Source organism: Sciurus carolinensis, chromosome 9 (genome assembly GCF_902686445.1).
Source record: "Sciurus carolinensis chromosome 9, mSciCar1.2, whole genome shotgun sequence".
Classification (NCBI taxonomy): domain Eukaryota; kingdom Metazoa; phylum Chordata; class Mammalia; order Rodentia; family Sciuridae; genus Sciurus; species Sciurus carolinensis.
Genome location: NC_062221.1, coordinates 68,796,382 through 68,811,009, shown reverse-complemented (window position 1 = coordinate 68,811,009; position 14,628 = coordinate 68,796,382). Strand labels below are relative to the sequence as shown.

General features: G+C 42.0%; 1 protein-coding gene across 6 annotated transcripts in view; it reads left to right on the top strand.

The window, feature by feature from the left end:
* Positions 1 to 14,628, top strand: part of Kalrn (kalirin RhoGEF kinase) — a 636,539-nt gene that overhangs the window by 608,885 nt on the left and 13,026 nt on the right. For all 6 annotated transcript variants that reach the window (XM_047563083.1, XM_047563086.1, XM_047563085.1 and 3 more), the window contains 6 exons: positions 1,652 to 1,679; positions 2,324 to 2,495; positions 4,627 to 4,748; positions 5,387 to 5,518; positions 5,972 to 6,136; positions 7,955 to 8,033. In XM_047563083.1, coding sequence (XP_047419039.1) covers positions 1,652 to 1,679; positions 2,324 to 2,495; positions 4,627 to 4,748; positions 5,387 to 5,518; positions 5,972 to 6,136; positions 7,955 to 8,033 — 698 coding nt within the window. The remainder of the gene's footprint in view (positions 1 to 1,651; positions 1,680 to 2,323; positions 2,496 to 4,626; positions 4,749 to 5,386; positions 5,519 to 5,971; positions 6,137 to 7,954; positions 8,034 to 14,628) is intronic.

Sequence of the window (14,628 nt, the reverse complement as noted above, 5' to 3'; positions counted from 1 at the left end):
GAGGACTTAAAAACTGCATACTGTAAGTGAAACGGTCATTTCAATGTTTATAGCAGCTCAACTGACAATAGCTTAGCTATGGAACCAACATAGGTACCCTTCAACAGATGAATGGATAAAAACAATGTGGTACATATACACATTGGAATATTGCTCCACCATAAAGAAGAATGAAATTATGACATTTGCTGGTAAATGGATGGAACTGGAGACTATCATGCTAAGTGAAATAAGCCAATCCCAAAAAACCAAAGGCCAAATATTCTCTTTGATATGTGGTTGCAAACATAAAATAATGGGGGGAGGGGAGAATAGAAGTCCATTGGATTAGACAAAGAGGAATGAAGGAAAGGGAGGGAGGATGGGAATAGGAAAGATAGTAGAATGAATCCAACATCACTTTCCTGTGTTCATATGTGAGTACACAACCAGTGTAACTTCACATCATGTACAACCACAAGAATGGGAAGTTATACTTTGTATATGTATACTATGTCAAAAGACATTATACTGTCATGTATAACTATAAAGAACAAATAAAAATTTTAAAAAAGAATTAGTTGATCTTTATTTGAACAGGTAGAGCATTTGTTATTGGCCAAGCATTGTGCTAAGCACTTAATATACATGATTTCATTTAATTTTTGTGATAACATTGCACCAGGTGTTATTCATCCTCACTTTATAGTAAAAGAAATGGAAGCTAATCAGTGTTAAGTTAGGAGCATACGACCACATGAAATGAGACAAGTGACCCAGCCTCTTGGACTCCAAAGCCAGTGCTTTTTCACCACACCAGGCATTATGACCTGGACTTGCACTTGCGTGGTTAGAGGTAACACAAAAGATGGGGTTGGGTGGTCAAAGCCACCATCCTCTCAAGAAGGGGTAACTTTCCAGAATGGCTAGTCAGCTAGAACATTCTCCCTTCTGCGGAAGATCATGTTACCCTAGGCAGGCGACTCAGTGTGCACCAGGAGCTCCTTCAGTTTCTCCTCCAACTTGGGACCAGGCAAGTCACTTAGTGGGCCTTGTCTCCATTTGCTCACCCAAGCATTGCAAAGGGCCATAAGGGTTAGGTCGGTGGTTTTCAGGTTGCCCTACGGAGACCTGTGCTGTAAGAGGCTGTTCTGGGACAGGATAGGTAGACTGGGCCTCTCTTGTTCCCTTTAACCAGAGAATAGCTGCGTTTAGCTGCTTGAAGGGAAGTTCCCCCTGCTTGGAGATTGGGAGAGATGGAGGGAGGACATTTGGAAGGAAATCACTGGGTGAGTTCATTTCAGTGACCTGTGCAGCTTCATAGGTCTCAAGTACTCTGTTTTTAAAACTTTGCTGGAAGAATCGGTGCCTTGATTGCCTGAACAAATACTGAAAGGAGGAGGGCCACTGGGGAGGGGACAGCAAGCCAAGTTCCAACTGGCCATAAACCTCCCCGGCCAACCCAATTACCCGGAGAGTAGCCTAAGTGCCCTCATTGTTGAGGAGGGGTCTGGAACTGTGACAGCAGTACCTCGTAGCAAGGGACAGGCTGGGCTCCAGGCTGCATCTCCCTAAATAGTAACTTTGTTTTTAACTTCCAAGAGTAAAAATCTCTTGTTCTCTCTCAGTAATTTAGGATTCAAGCAATTTTCTATTTCTTTGTGTTTTTCAGATCTTAAATCCAAATTTCATCCAAGAAGGTGAGTTAAAAAAATGAGTATGAGAATTGAGAATGTGAGGATTAGTCAAATTAATTATGGGACATTTAGCATTAAGGTAGAGACCCAGCTGGGTATGGTGGCACATGCCTATAATTCCAGTAATTTGGGAAGCTGAGGAAGGGGGATTTCAAGTTTGAGGTCAACCACAGCAACTTAGTGAGACCCTGTCTCAAAATAAAAAATAAAAAGTTTTGGGGCTGTAGCTCCCACAAAAAGTTAGACTTTAAGCAATGGTGACATACTTCTGAATTCAAGGGAAAAAAAATTACGATAAACGATTAAGTGAAAAACACCTGCAACTTGCAATAAGAAATATGCAAGAAATTTTGGTAAAAAAATTATTTAAAGCCTAAAAGAATATATAACAGACTATTCACAACTATTACCTCTGAATGATGACATCATGGAGCTCCCCACTTTTTGTTTTTATATGTTTCCTAACTTTGCACAAGTATTTACTTAAAATACTCTTTAAAGGAACACAGGTGACTCAGCAGAGTTAGGCTGAAAGTTATTTGAATTGTTATACAATGTGAATGTAGATGAGAGTACTGTGCTTAAAAATGCCTGTTTTATTCTAAGTTTGTTGTGAATTATGTGAATGTATGTTGTTTTGATCACAGTGGCACCAGAGTTCCTTGTGCCCTTAGTGGATGTGACCTGTTTGCTGGGGGACACAGTGATGCTCCAGTGCAAAGTCTGTGGGCGGCCGAAACCCACCATCACCTGGAAGGGTCCCGACCAGAACATCCTCGACACTGACAACAGCTCGGCCACATATACTGTCTCCTCCTGGTAAGTGGATGGCCCCAACCTTGACACCTTAGGGAAGCACCCAGAGGCTGAAACAGGATGCAGCTTCCGTTCCGGTTACTAGTCTCTCCAAGAGAAGAGCTGCTGCAGAAACTCTTCTAGATCAAATACTTGGCCGTGATTAGGAGAGATTGAGTCAAAACCTTCAGGTAGCTCCGCCCCACACAACAGAGCAGTGGATGCTGCAAGTGTTCAGGCTGGCGCTGCTGCCCACTGCCCCTGCCTCTCAGCCTGAGCCTCTGAGGCAGCTCTAGCATATAGTCACCCCTGGGGCCAACCAGAACCACTTGGAAAGACTGTGCTCTAGACCCACATTTAACAACTACAGAAAAGCAAACCCACATTGCAGGCCAAGCATGCACCATACATTTAAAATGCTTCTGCAGTTCCTGCCTTGGAGTCATGCTATTAGAGGATCTAATAGTCATGCTATTAGAGGATCTGCCCTAAGAATCCCCAGGGGAATCTCTGGGTCAGAAGTGATAGACAATTCAGACCTGTACTAGGAATGTGGTCTTCAAATTTGGACATCCTTATGGGTTTTGTGCCTTCAGGATGCTTTGAAACAGTGATGTAGTTTATTCTTTGCCTAAGAAAAATTTTATAAGAAGGAAAAAAATATGACTCAACCCAAAATGCATAATAGAAAAGCCACAAACCTGCTTCTACACACAAGCTCGTGTTTTGTCAGTCAAAACCTAGTTGCTCCCTCCCGTTCATTCTATTAGTTATGAGCTTTGTTGTGTACTGCTGCTTACAGTGGACAAGAGAAAGTCCTAACAGCTTAAGAACCACTAACAGAAGGAACACCTAGAATCAAGAAACTTTCATTCTTTGACTTAATTTGTGTGCATGTGAAATGGAAAAAGAGCATCGTTCCTGAGTATTGCCAGCAGACTCCCCACTCCCATAGGCTCAAGGAGCTTCGTAAGAGTCGGTGTTCCATGAGGATCATGAAGAACCCAGGATGTCCCAACCCAGGGGGAGGGAGTGGGACTCACTTGGTTTCTGATTTGACCCTTTCAAGCTTCTTCCCTTGGGGTGTTCTAACCCCTACTGGAGTTCAGTGAAGAAGAGTTATCTTTTAGGTGGAAGAATTTATCCTTTATTAATTCATTTATTTTGAGGGTCCCACAGGTAGGATTTTAAATATTTCAACATTTTCATTATTTAGTATTTCCATTTTCTTATACCATTCATTATTGATCTGTGAGACTGCAGTTATTTTAGAACAAAGTTGTCAGTGGACATATATAATACTAATTATTATATATTAAGACAGGTAATTGTATGGGACTTTATGTCTTTCTTTCTTTTTTTTCCTTGGTACTAAGGGTTGAACCCAGGAGTGCTTTACCAAAGCTATATCCAAAGTCTTTTATTTTTTAAAAAACAAGTTTTTTACATTTTTTTTAATTTGTTATTTTTAGTTATGCATGACAGTAGAATGTATTTTGACATATCATACATACATGGATTATAACTTCCATTCTTGTGGTTGCACATGATGTGGAGTTTCACTGGTCATGTATTCATTTATGAACATAGGAAAGTGATGTCTGTGTCATTCTACTGTCTTTTCCATTCCCATCCCCCCTCACTTCCCCCCTACTCCCCCCCATCCAATCTGGTGAACATCTACTCCTCCACCCTCCCCCGCACCCCGCCTATTATGCATCCCAAGTCTCTTTATTTTTTATTTAAGACAGGGTCTTACTAACTTGCTGAGGGTCTCACTAAATTTCTGAGGCCAGCCTTGAACTTGCCATCCTCCTGCCCTGGCCTCCCACATTGCTGGGATTACAGGTGTGCACCACTGAGTTCAGCCAGACTTTAAGTATGTCAAACCGTGTTCTAATTTTTTATTTCATTCCTTATTTTATCCCTCACAATAAATTTGGGAGATAGACCTGGCCAGAGATTTTCATATAAGGAAATGGGGTATAGAGGCAAATTGGTCCTCCAAGGTATGTAGGAAGGTCCCAGAACAGGTCTGGACCTTAGGCCTATGGATTCTCAGGTCAGCACACCATGTACCAACCTTATGAGATTCTACCCATCAGTCAACTGTCTCATTACTGAAGTCTGAAGAATGTCCCTTTGGTGCCCCTAGTGATTCTGGGGAAATCACCCTGAAGATCTGCAATCTGATGCCCCAGGACAGTGGGATTTATACCTGCATAGCAACGAATGATCATGGGACTGCATCCACATCTGCCACAGTTAAGGTGCAAGGTACAGTCTCTTTCTTTTCTCTCTATATAGCTTTATATGTGCTATGTATATACTATTTTTAAAGCATGTATTAATTGTAGTAAAGCACAACACAAAACTTGCTGTCTTAACCACGTTCACACAGTTCGGTGGCATGAAGTGCATTCACATCTTTGTCCTCACCGCCATCTACCCCCAGAACTCTTTTTGCCTGAAACTTCCTTCTCTGCATTAAATGGGAGCTCCAGTTCTTCCCCGCAACAGCCCTGGCCACCGCCATTCTACTTTCTGTCTCTATGAATTTGTGTTAGTCAAACATTTTAAATGAACGTGACAAAGGCTCCCTGAGACCTGGGAGTTCTAGCCAATGGGAAGGGAACCAGAGCATCTTTGCTAAGAGCTGCCTATGCCCTACCATAGCCTCCCACATAGTTCCAGAAAAAGCTTCATCCCCAGTGTGCAGTATTTGGCCTGAGAAAGAACGTCAGACAGCAAAGGACATCTCCCAGGTCTCCCTTGGGCCTGGAACCAGGTATGCTACTTGGTGGAGAAGGTCACAGGAAACATTGGAAACAAGTCACGTTTCCTTAGTACCACTCCACCTTGGTGTGAAATGCCAAACTCTGTAGAAGCAACTCTGGGTCCTTCTGTCTCCGCAGGGGTTCCAGCAGCCCCCAACCGCCCCATTGCCCAGGAGAGGAGCTGCACCTCTGTGATTCTCCGCTGGTTGCCCCCGGCCAGCACAGGGAATTGCACCATTTCGGGTTACACCGTGGAGTACCGGGAGGAAGGTGCGCCACCCTGCTCTTCTCCTGTCTTGGCTTCCTCTTCGGAGGTCCTTCAGGTCCTGAACCTGAGCTTTCTCCTCTTTCAGAAACTCTGCCCTCATTTTGCTCCTGATTTATAATATTTTCTTCCAGTTTAATTAAGCACTGACCACGTGTTCCTCTGTGAAGTCAGTATTCTCTGTGCCTCCTCATTCTCCACTTACACATTTGAGAAGGGACAGAAATAATCATGCACATTTATCTGATAATTTAAGACATTGTACCCAAAACTGCCACCCACAGGCTTTCAGAGTCTGGAATGGTGAAACTGCCACCCACAGGCTTTCAGAGCCTGGAATGGTGACCAGGACTGTCCCTTGAGTTGAATATGCCCATTTTCCTTTCTTTGTTGAAGGTCTTTGAAACAATGTGACTTGGGCTTTGTGTCTTTCCCTCTCCTTGGAAAATGTGCACTAGGTTCCCAGGTCTGGCAGCAGTCAGTAGCTTCAACCTTGGACACTTACCTTGTCATCGAAGACCTCAGTCCTGGGTGTCCCTATCAGTTCAGGGTCAGTGCCAGCAACCCCTGGGGAATCAGTCTTCCCAGTGAACCCTCGGAGTTCGTCCGACTTCCGGAGTATGGTAAGTCCCACCAGGCCCAGGACCCCTGTGTAGTGGAGGCCAACACCAGACCCACTGTCCCAGACACACTGGCTACTCACTGGCATATCAGGCCTCTTAAAAGGGGTGACCCAAAGCTGCTTGGCAGCTCCAGTCAGGCAACCATTTAGAGGATTAATGAAGTGTTTCCATGAGGTGCAACTAAGGATCTCGGGCAGAGGTTAGCTGCTACCCTTGCTAACCTGGGCTGGCCAGGCTCCCTGCAGGACCAGGTAGGTTTCCAGGAACAGAGAGGGACGGGGTCATGAGTCACAGGGGTGCTATCTGGTCCTCTTCTGAGAGAAGAATACAAAGCCTGCTCTCCCCTGGATATTCTGCCAGGCTAAAGCATTTCTCACAGTGCCAGGGACAGTCCCATGTGCCAACTTAAAGTAGGAAACGAAAAGTAATCTGGTTGGAGGATTTCACTACAAAGTGAATGTTTGGTACCTGGCCCACCACACCCTCCTGTAATTTCTTTTTGCAACATGAATATATTTTATGTAGATTGATTTAGAAATCACCAAAGATGTATATGAGTAGGCAAACATGAATATTTTACAATAATATTTACTTAGTCTACCTACTTTGGTCCCAGGAACATTTTTTTTTTTTTTTTTTTTTTTTTTTTTTTTTGCGGTGCTGGGGATTGAACCCAGGGCCTTGTGCTTGCAAGGCAAGCACTCTACCAACTGAGCTATATCCCCAGCCCTCCCAGGAACATTTTAAAAAAAGAAACTTGCAGCCTGAAGAAATTTCAGACAGTGCAGGGAGGTGATCTGTGTGTGTTGGCACAGGAGAGAGTAGAGGGTGTCACTGTACTTAAAGGCAACGACAGACCTGTAGCTCTTTGGGTTAAGGGAAGTTTAGAGTCCCCCAAAGGCCTTGGGCTATACCCTCCCTATCTGAATCTGGAAATCTGTCCAACACCCCCACCCCTGCCCCGTCAGTTCTCTCCCAGCATCCTTGACTTGTTCCCAGAGACCTGGGACTTGCTAGGAAACCTTGGCCTTGGGTCTTGGTGTCCTCAGCATTCAATATGGGTAAACTCCCTTCTGCCTTGGACAGGTTGTGCTGTGGGCAGCCTGAGGTGACTGACTAACTTGGCTCCTCTTCTGCCAAGCCACTAACTCAGCCTGGCCCTCAGTGCCCACTGACATTCATGTTTTGCTAATTTGGAGCAGATTCCAGCAGACAAATACACATTGGCTTGTGTGCATGCAAGTGTGTATGAATAATTAGCAGGAAATTAGCACATTATGCAGGTGAAGCTGTAAGAATCAGCCCAGGCATGTGTTGTGGGTTGAGTTAAATCATTCGGTACACTGGCTAAGCTCATGAAGGCCTGAGGACAGTGGGTGAGGCAGAGAAGTTTGCAGAAGGCCTTGGACACACTCCTTTCCTTTTCTCTTCCCTGACCTCCAAGCTCCCCCACCTAGTCTCTCTCCACCTCCCCCCAGAGCTCTGGCTCTCACTGACCTTTCCAGGCCTTCACCGGGTTTTCCTCTCTCCATTTTTATGTTTTCTACCACATTCCTATTGAAGACATCCACAAGCTACATTTCTGATTGTCCCGAGTTTTTCCGGTTGATTAAGTGGATGACGGAGGGAGTCTGTCATGTCGGTTTCCCCTGGGATATTTTCAAAATAACATTGCAAAGAATTGTGGCATTTTCCCACTGAGGTAGCCTCCATATTTAGTCATGAGAATTGCCTCAGAGTTATGCTGGAGCGCTTCTGTTGACCTTTTCTTTATTCTCATGTGATACCTCAATGTCATGAATGGATTCTCTCCCAAAGATGCGGCCGCGGATGGTGCCACCATTTCTTGGAAGGAAAATTTTGATTCCGCTTATACTGAGCTGAATGAAATTGGAAGGTAAGGACATAGTTTTCTGTGACTACCCAGCAACATCACAGCGGAAGAATGACTTTGTTTTGTTGTTGTTTCTTTCTTTTATAAATGCATTCTCTCTATAGTAAGAAAACAACTAGAATACTAGTGAGTATTTTCTACCATTCTTTTTCTTATTTAAATTGGATACTTCCCTCATCAACTCTCAGTCTTTTCCCTTTTCTAATGTAAGAATTTATGCCTCCAATTTTTCTTTAAAGTACAATTCTAGTGGTGTTACAGGAGAAGAGATGTCTCTGAAGAAGGGTCTGAGGAGTTCCCAGATAAAGGGGGAACTTGACTCAGGACCAGCAGGGTTCTTGCATACGTGATGGAAAAGAACTTGAGCATGCTCCAGTCAAAGGCACAGACAGAGGTTTATTTAGAAAACAGATACATATTCAAGGAAGAATGCGGGCTATCTTAAAAGAGAGGTGACTTTGGGGTAAAGCAGGCTATCTCCAGGGGCAGAGAGCAATCTTTTGGTATGGGGTGTTACTATTTGTAGGGAGCAGGTGTTGGCGGCTGGAAAGAGGAGGGGGCAGGGTGGAGCTACATCATTTCACACCAGCGCATTTTCCTCATTTCACAAGGGCTGGGCCCAGTGGCATGCCACCCAAAATTTACAGCTGTGCTTTTTGCATCTCAGTGATTCGTGGGCATTTCCTTTCAGACTCAGTACATCTGTCTTTATCCTAAATCCCTGTGTCAGTTCATTTCCTGAGTTTTGACAAGTGACATGTTTCATTATCATTCAGTTTATATATTTTTTCCAACTATGTTTTTTTATTTCAGTCAATTATAATAGGAAGACATTTTACTATGTAGGAGATTCTTAAATGTCCAAGATCTTTTAAAAAGTATCTTTTTTTCCCCTGATTTCTAACTATTTCATCATGGTCAGAGAACTCAGTCTATATGATATTGATTCCTTAATTTTTGTTCAGATTTGCTCTATGTGTAGTACATATGTGGTCAATTTTTGTAAAAAGTCTCATGCATTCTTGAGAGGAATATATGTCTACTAATTATTGAGTATAGATCTCTATATATGTTCATGTGAAAGCCTACTAATTGCTCTCTGGGTGTTTCTAGTCCAAGTGCCTCCCCCTCTGCATACTCTATATCCCTCTTTCCCTCTCTCATTCCTTCTCTTGGTATTTTGGTTAAAGAACATTTAGTATGTCCTCAAAAATAGGAAGGATAAAAATACACTTTTAAACAGAATAAGGAAAAAAAAATCTATCACCTGGTCTACAAAATAGTTGATGGAAAAAATAAATAAATAAAACAGAGGTCCTCCTTAGGCATACATTGGTCTCAGATGGTCTGGTTGAGAGAATGTGGGTACAGCTTACAAATCTCCACCAACCTCCGCTGTATAAATAGAAGAGCCCCCAGGAACAATGGTTCATTGGTCTCTTCTCCATCTGTGACTGCTGTCTCTCCACGAAGCATGCAAGTTCCCAACTGGAGTGGTTTTGAGAGGCTGTGGAGGGAGCCAATTGTGTTCATTATTTGTGATTCTTAGCCCAAGTCACAAAGAATTCGTTCCCTTATGGTACCTTTTATCAAAGACAAACTCTAGGCTTACTTTCTTGTCTTCTTTGTGTAACCAAAAGGAGAAACAAGAGCCAACGGAAATTTACGTGATGCTGCCACTGCTTCTCTCCAAATACCTATCATGTTCTGAGTATTATGCAAATGTTACTAAATCTGATCTGTGAATCAGGTGAGGTAGTGTCTGAGTGGATTTCCAACAAAGGAAGTTTGGGCTCGGGAGGATCAGCAACTTCCTCAGGGTCCCATGTCTAGGAAGTGTAGAGCCAGGATTCAACCACCAGGCTCCCCGTCTCTCGGCCTGTGTTTATTTTACTAGCCCATTTATAACACGTGTTTCTCATCATAGCAATTATTGTTTTAAAAAAATAAACTTTAGTCATTGAAATGCAGCTAGCTCTGCTATGTTGAAATTTGTGAAAACAGAGCTGACCCCAGTAACGAGCAAATCAACTCCCCAGCTGCTTCTAAATGTAATTGGTTCCATCATTGGGATGCCCCAGTTAATTCTTCCTTGAGACATGTATTTGCTATTGATAGCCATAGGTTAAGGATTTTTTTAAGCCTAAGATGAATGTTTTGATATTCCTTAGAAGGGAGATCAATTTCCTGATCTGTTTAGTTTGTTTGTTTTAATCCCCAACAGCCTGAAACTTTTCCTCTCTCCTAAATATAGTCCTTGAATTTTCAAAAGATCTTTTCAAAATGTACTTAACAGGATGGAAATAAAACATGGAGATTTGTACATGACACACATGAAAGACATCTGTGCCAGGGCCATAGAAATGATTCAATTTTCTCATCACATCGAACCCTAGAATTCTGAGTCAATGTGACTATCCTGTTAAAAAAAAGCTTTCCTGTCATTAAATATTATAAAACCATGGTGCAAAAAAAAAAAAAATCACTTCTACAGCAAACCTGTAGAAGGAAAGGGCAGCCTGGTGAACATCACAGGAACACTGACCAGCTGCCTGCAGCAGTGCTGGGCCTCCGGGTTGCTTACAGACATTCACAAACACCAAGATTCATGAAAACAGCAACACAGGAATCTTTCAAAGCAGGCACATTAATGAAGAGACAGCAATAAAGCATTAGAAGCAGAAAAACCAAGGAAAGAGTGACATGTAATCTATGGAACCTGAGAATACTCACTCCATGTCATTTGAGGGGTCGAATGAGAGCCAATACGAAATATCTTTATTTTGGGGGACACCGGGTCCAGTTAAGGCAGGGGACTCATACTGAAAATAGGAGCACTATGATAACAGGCATGCTGGAGACTGAGAGCCCCACTGTCACACCCACGGGGCCTCCAGCAGTAGATCACCAGGCCTCCTCCCCCTGTGCAGAAGAGGGGAAGCTCTTTCTGTGGCGAATCTGCCCAGTCACAAAGTAAAGATTGAAGACACTGAACCCGGAGTGTTTCCAATTTCAGAGTCCACTCAGATCACCCTACAGTAAAGGTCACCAAACTCCACCCACAAGCTCAGAGCTTCCAAATGACTTAGTAGTCCAGAACTTTTAAAATGAGTCAATTCCCAATGCCAGCCAAGATGGAGTAGTCTTTATCTCCCACGATGACAGCTGGAGTCACTGGACACATTACAAAAGCAGTTACCCAGGGATTTTGGTAAAAGTAAATAGTAGGGAAATTGGAAAGGGATCTTGAGACTTAATAACAATGATGGTGGGAGTTAGTCAGTCTCTCTCTCCTTTTTTTCCTTTCTTTGTACCAGGGATTGAACCTAGGGGTGCTTAACCACCAAATCACACCCCCAGCCCTTTTTTGAAACAATATTTTTTAGTTGTATATAAACACAATACCTTTATTTTATTTATTTGTTTTTATGTAGTGCTGAGGATCAAACCCAGTGCCTCACACGTGCTAGGTAAGTGCTCTACCACGGAGCCACAACCCCAGCCTCCACCTCTGCCCTTTTTTTATATTTTATTTACACACAGGGTCTTGCTGAGTTGCTTAGGGTCTCACTAAATTGCTGAGACTGGCTTTGAACTCACGATCCTCCTGCCTCATCCTCCAGAGCTGCTGGGATTACAGGCGTGCATCACTATGCCATGCTCTCTCCCTTCTCCTTTCTCTCCCTACCTCTGATCACAAGGACAGGCCAAATCAGAGCAGTGTGCAGCAAATGCACCAAGAAAAGCCCACATTCTGGCCAAAACAAAGGGAAAGGGGATCCTTTGAGCTGAAGAGAGCAGAGGAGAACCTGGTCTTTCTCTCACTCTTCACCCAGAGGACAGCCATGTGGATTTGTGTGATGAGCAGGAAGCTGAAACTGAGGGAGTCCCATCATTCTGGCCAGATACCCACAGACACAGGCCCCTGTGAGCCAAAGGATATAGGGAAATCCCATTGTGGACAAAGAAAGAGAAACCCCCTAATTCTGCATATGAAACAAAACAAATCCTGGGCTACTGCCAAGCCCTGCAAGTATAGAACACACGCAGAGAAATACAGCAAGGTTTTGAGACTAATAAAGACATTAACCATGGCTCATCAGCGTGCGGTTTTGACTGGTGCCCTTGAGGGGCAGATCTAAATAACACAGCAAATACTTTGAAACTGAACTGACAACAGAACTGCCTCCCATGGAAGGTGAGTTGGAACCTGCAGTCTGAACCTACCCACGTTCATTGCTGACTAAACCATACAAATAAACAAAAAGTCAACATGCTCCAGAGGATTTTTAAAGGGCCCAGATTCTCACAGGATAATACTATAAAGTTCAAGATCCAGTCTAAAATTACTCAACAAGACAATCAGGAAAAGCTGAAAAATTCTCAAGGGAAAATAATAATGAACAGATGCCAACTCTGAAATGACCCAGCTGTTGGAATGATCAGAGTTTAAAGTCACTATTTTACCCATCATCCACAAGGTAAAGGTGAACACTCTTGAAATTGAATAATGCAAAGATAGGAGTCATTGACAGAGAAACAGATTATTTTTAATGGAAATTATATAACTTAAAAAATGCAGTACCTGAAATTTTAAAATTCACTGAATGAGTTCATCAGCAGAATTGAGATAATGGAGTCACTGAATCAGAAGAGAAATAAAAATCATCCAACCTGAAGAACAGAGAGAAAAATATTTTTTTAAAATATTGAACACAATTGCAGGGATCTATGGGAAAACGCCCAAAGATCTAATGTTCACTTCCTCAGAACCCCTGAGGGAGAGGAGAAAGTAATTCATGCAGTGAACCCTAAGCAGGATAAACTCAAAGAGAAGCATGCCCAGACACATTATAATCAAACTGCTAAACATCAATATAAAGAAAAATACTGAGCAGAGTGCACTGGGGCACGCCTATAATCCCAGCAGCTTGGAAGGCTGAGGCAGGAGGATCACGAGTTCAAAGCCAGCCTCAGCAACAGGGAGGTACTAAGCAACTCAGTGAGATCTTGTCTCTAAATAAAATACAAAATAGGGCTGGGGATGTGGCTCAGTGGTTGAGTGCCCCTGAGTTCAATCCCGAGTACCAAAAAGAAAAAAAAGAAAAATATTGAAAGCAGAAGAAAAAAATTATTGAAAGCAGAAAGGAAAAAACTACATAACAACATTTAGGGGAACAGTGACAGATTTCTCATCAGAATCTGTGGGGGTTAGATGATAGCACAGCCATATCTTCAAGTGCTGAAAGAAAAGACCAGACAACCAAGAATTCCAAATCTAGCAAAAATATCCTTCAAGAGTGAAGATATAGAAATATTACCCAGCCATAAAGAAGAATGAAATTATAGCATTTGCCAGTAAATGTATGGAACTGAAGAATAGGCTAAGTGAAATAAGCCAGTCCCCAAAAACCAAAAGCAAGATGTTCTCTCTGATATGTAGATACTAACTTACAAGAGAGGGGATTAGAAGTTCACTGGGCTACACAAAGGGAATGAAGGGGAGAGAGGATGGGAATAGAAAAAACAGTAGAATGAATCAGACATACTTTTCCTATCCTTATATATAATACACGACCAATGCAACTCCACATCATATACAACCACAATAATGGGATCCTAATTGGAACAAGTTACACTTATTCTATGCATGTGTAATATGTCAAAATACACTCTACTGTCATGCATATCTAGAAAGAACAAATTTTTTTAAAAAATAAAATCTTAAAAAAAAATAAATAAAATCTTAATAAAAAAGAGTGAAGATGTAGTAAAAATGAGTCAACAGTTAAGAATTGCTGGACACTTGAGAAAAATCTCCAAAATGAAAGATAAAAACAAAAACAAAAAAAAGGGCTTGGGTTTGTGGCTCAGTGGTAGAGCACTTGCCTAGCATGTGTGAGGCACTAGGTTTGATTCTCAGCACCACATATAAATAAATAAAATAAAGGTCCATTAATAACTAAAAAAATTTTTTTAAACAACATAAATAGATAAAAGGAAACACTATGTAGTGAAAGACTGCCATACTTCTCATTAATATCCTTAGATACATAAGAGATGATAATGAATTATGAAACAAGAACATAGTACTACAAAAAATTCAGAGGACAATAATGAGGTCTTGAGAAAACTGTATTAGAAGGATGGGAAGACAGAGTTGAGGAAATTTTCCCAAAATCAAAGCAAAGAGCAAAACGGATGGGAAATAGAATAGGAAAAGAAGAATTAGAGGATGAGATCAGAAGATTCAATATCTGAAAAACGGAAATTCCAGGAAGGGAGAATGGAGAAAAAACAAAACAGAGAAGGAATTATTCCTTAAAAAAAAAAAAAAAGCAATATTCTCAGAATGAAAGGATGTGAATTTACTGACTAGTGAGCAGCCTGAAGGCCCGACCTAGTGAATGAAAATAGACACACATCGGGGTACATCATTGTGCTTCTTAACACTGAAAGTGAGAAGAGCCCACAAACTTCCCACAAGGAAAAAGGGTTATATACAAAGGATTAGGAATCACATTGCTTTGAACATTAACAATTAACATTGTAAATAACACTGGAAGTTAGAAGACAATAGAATAATTCCTTCAAAATT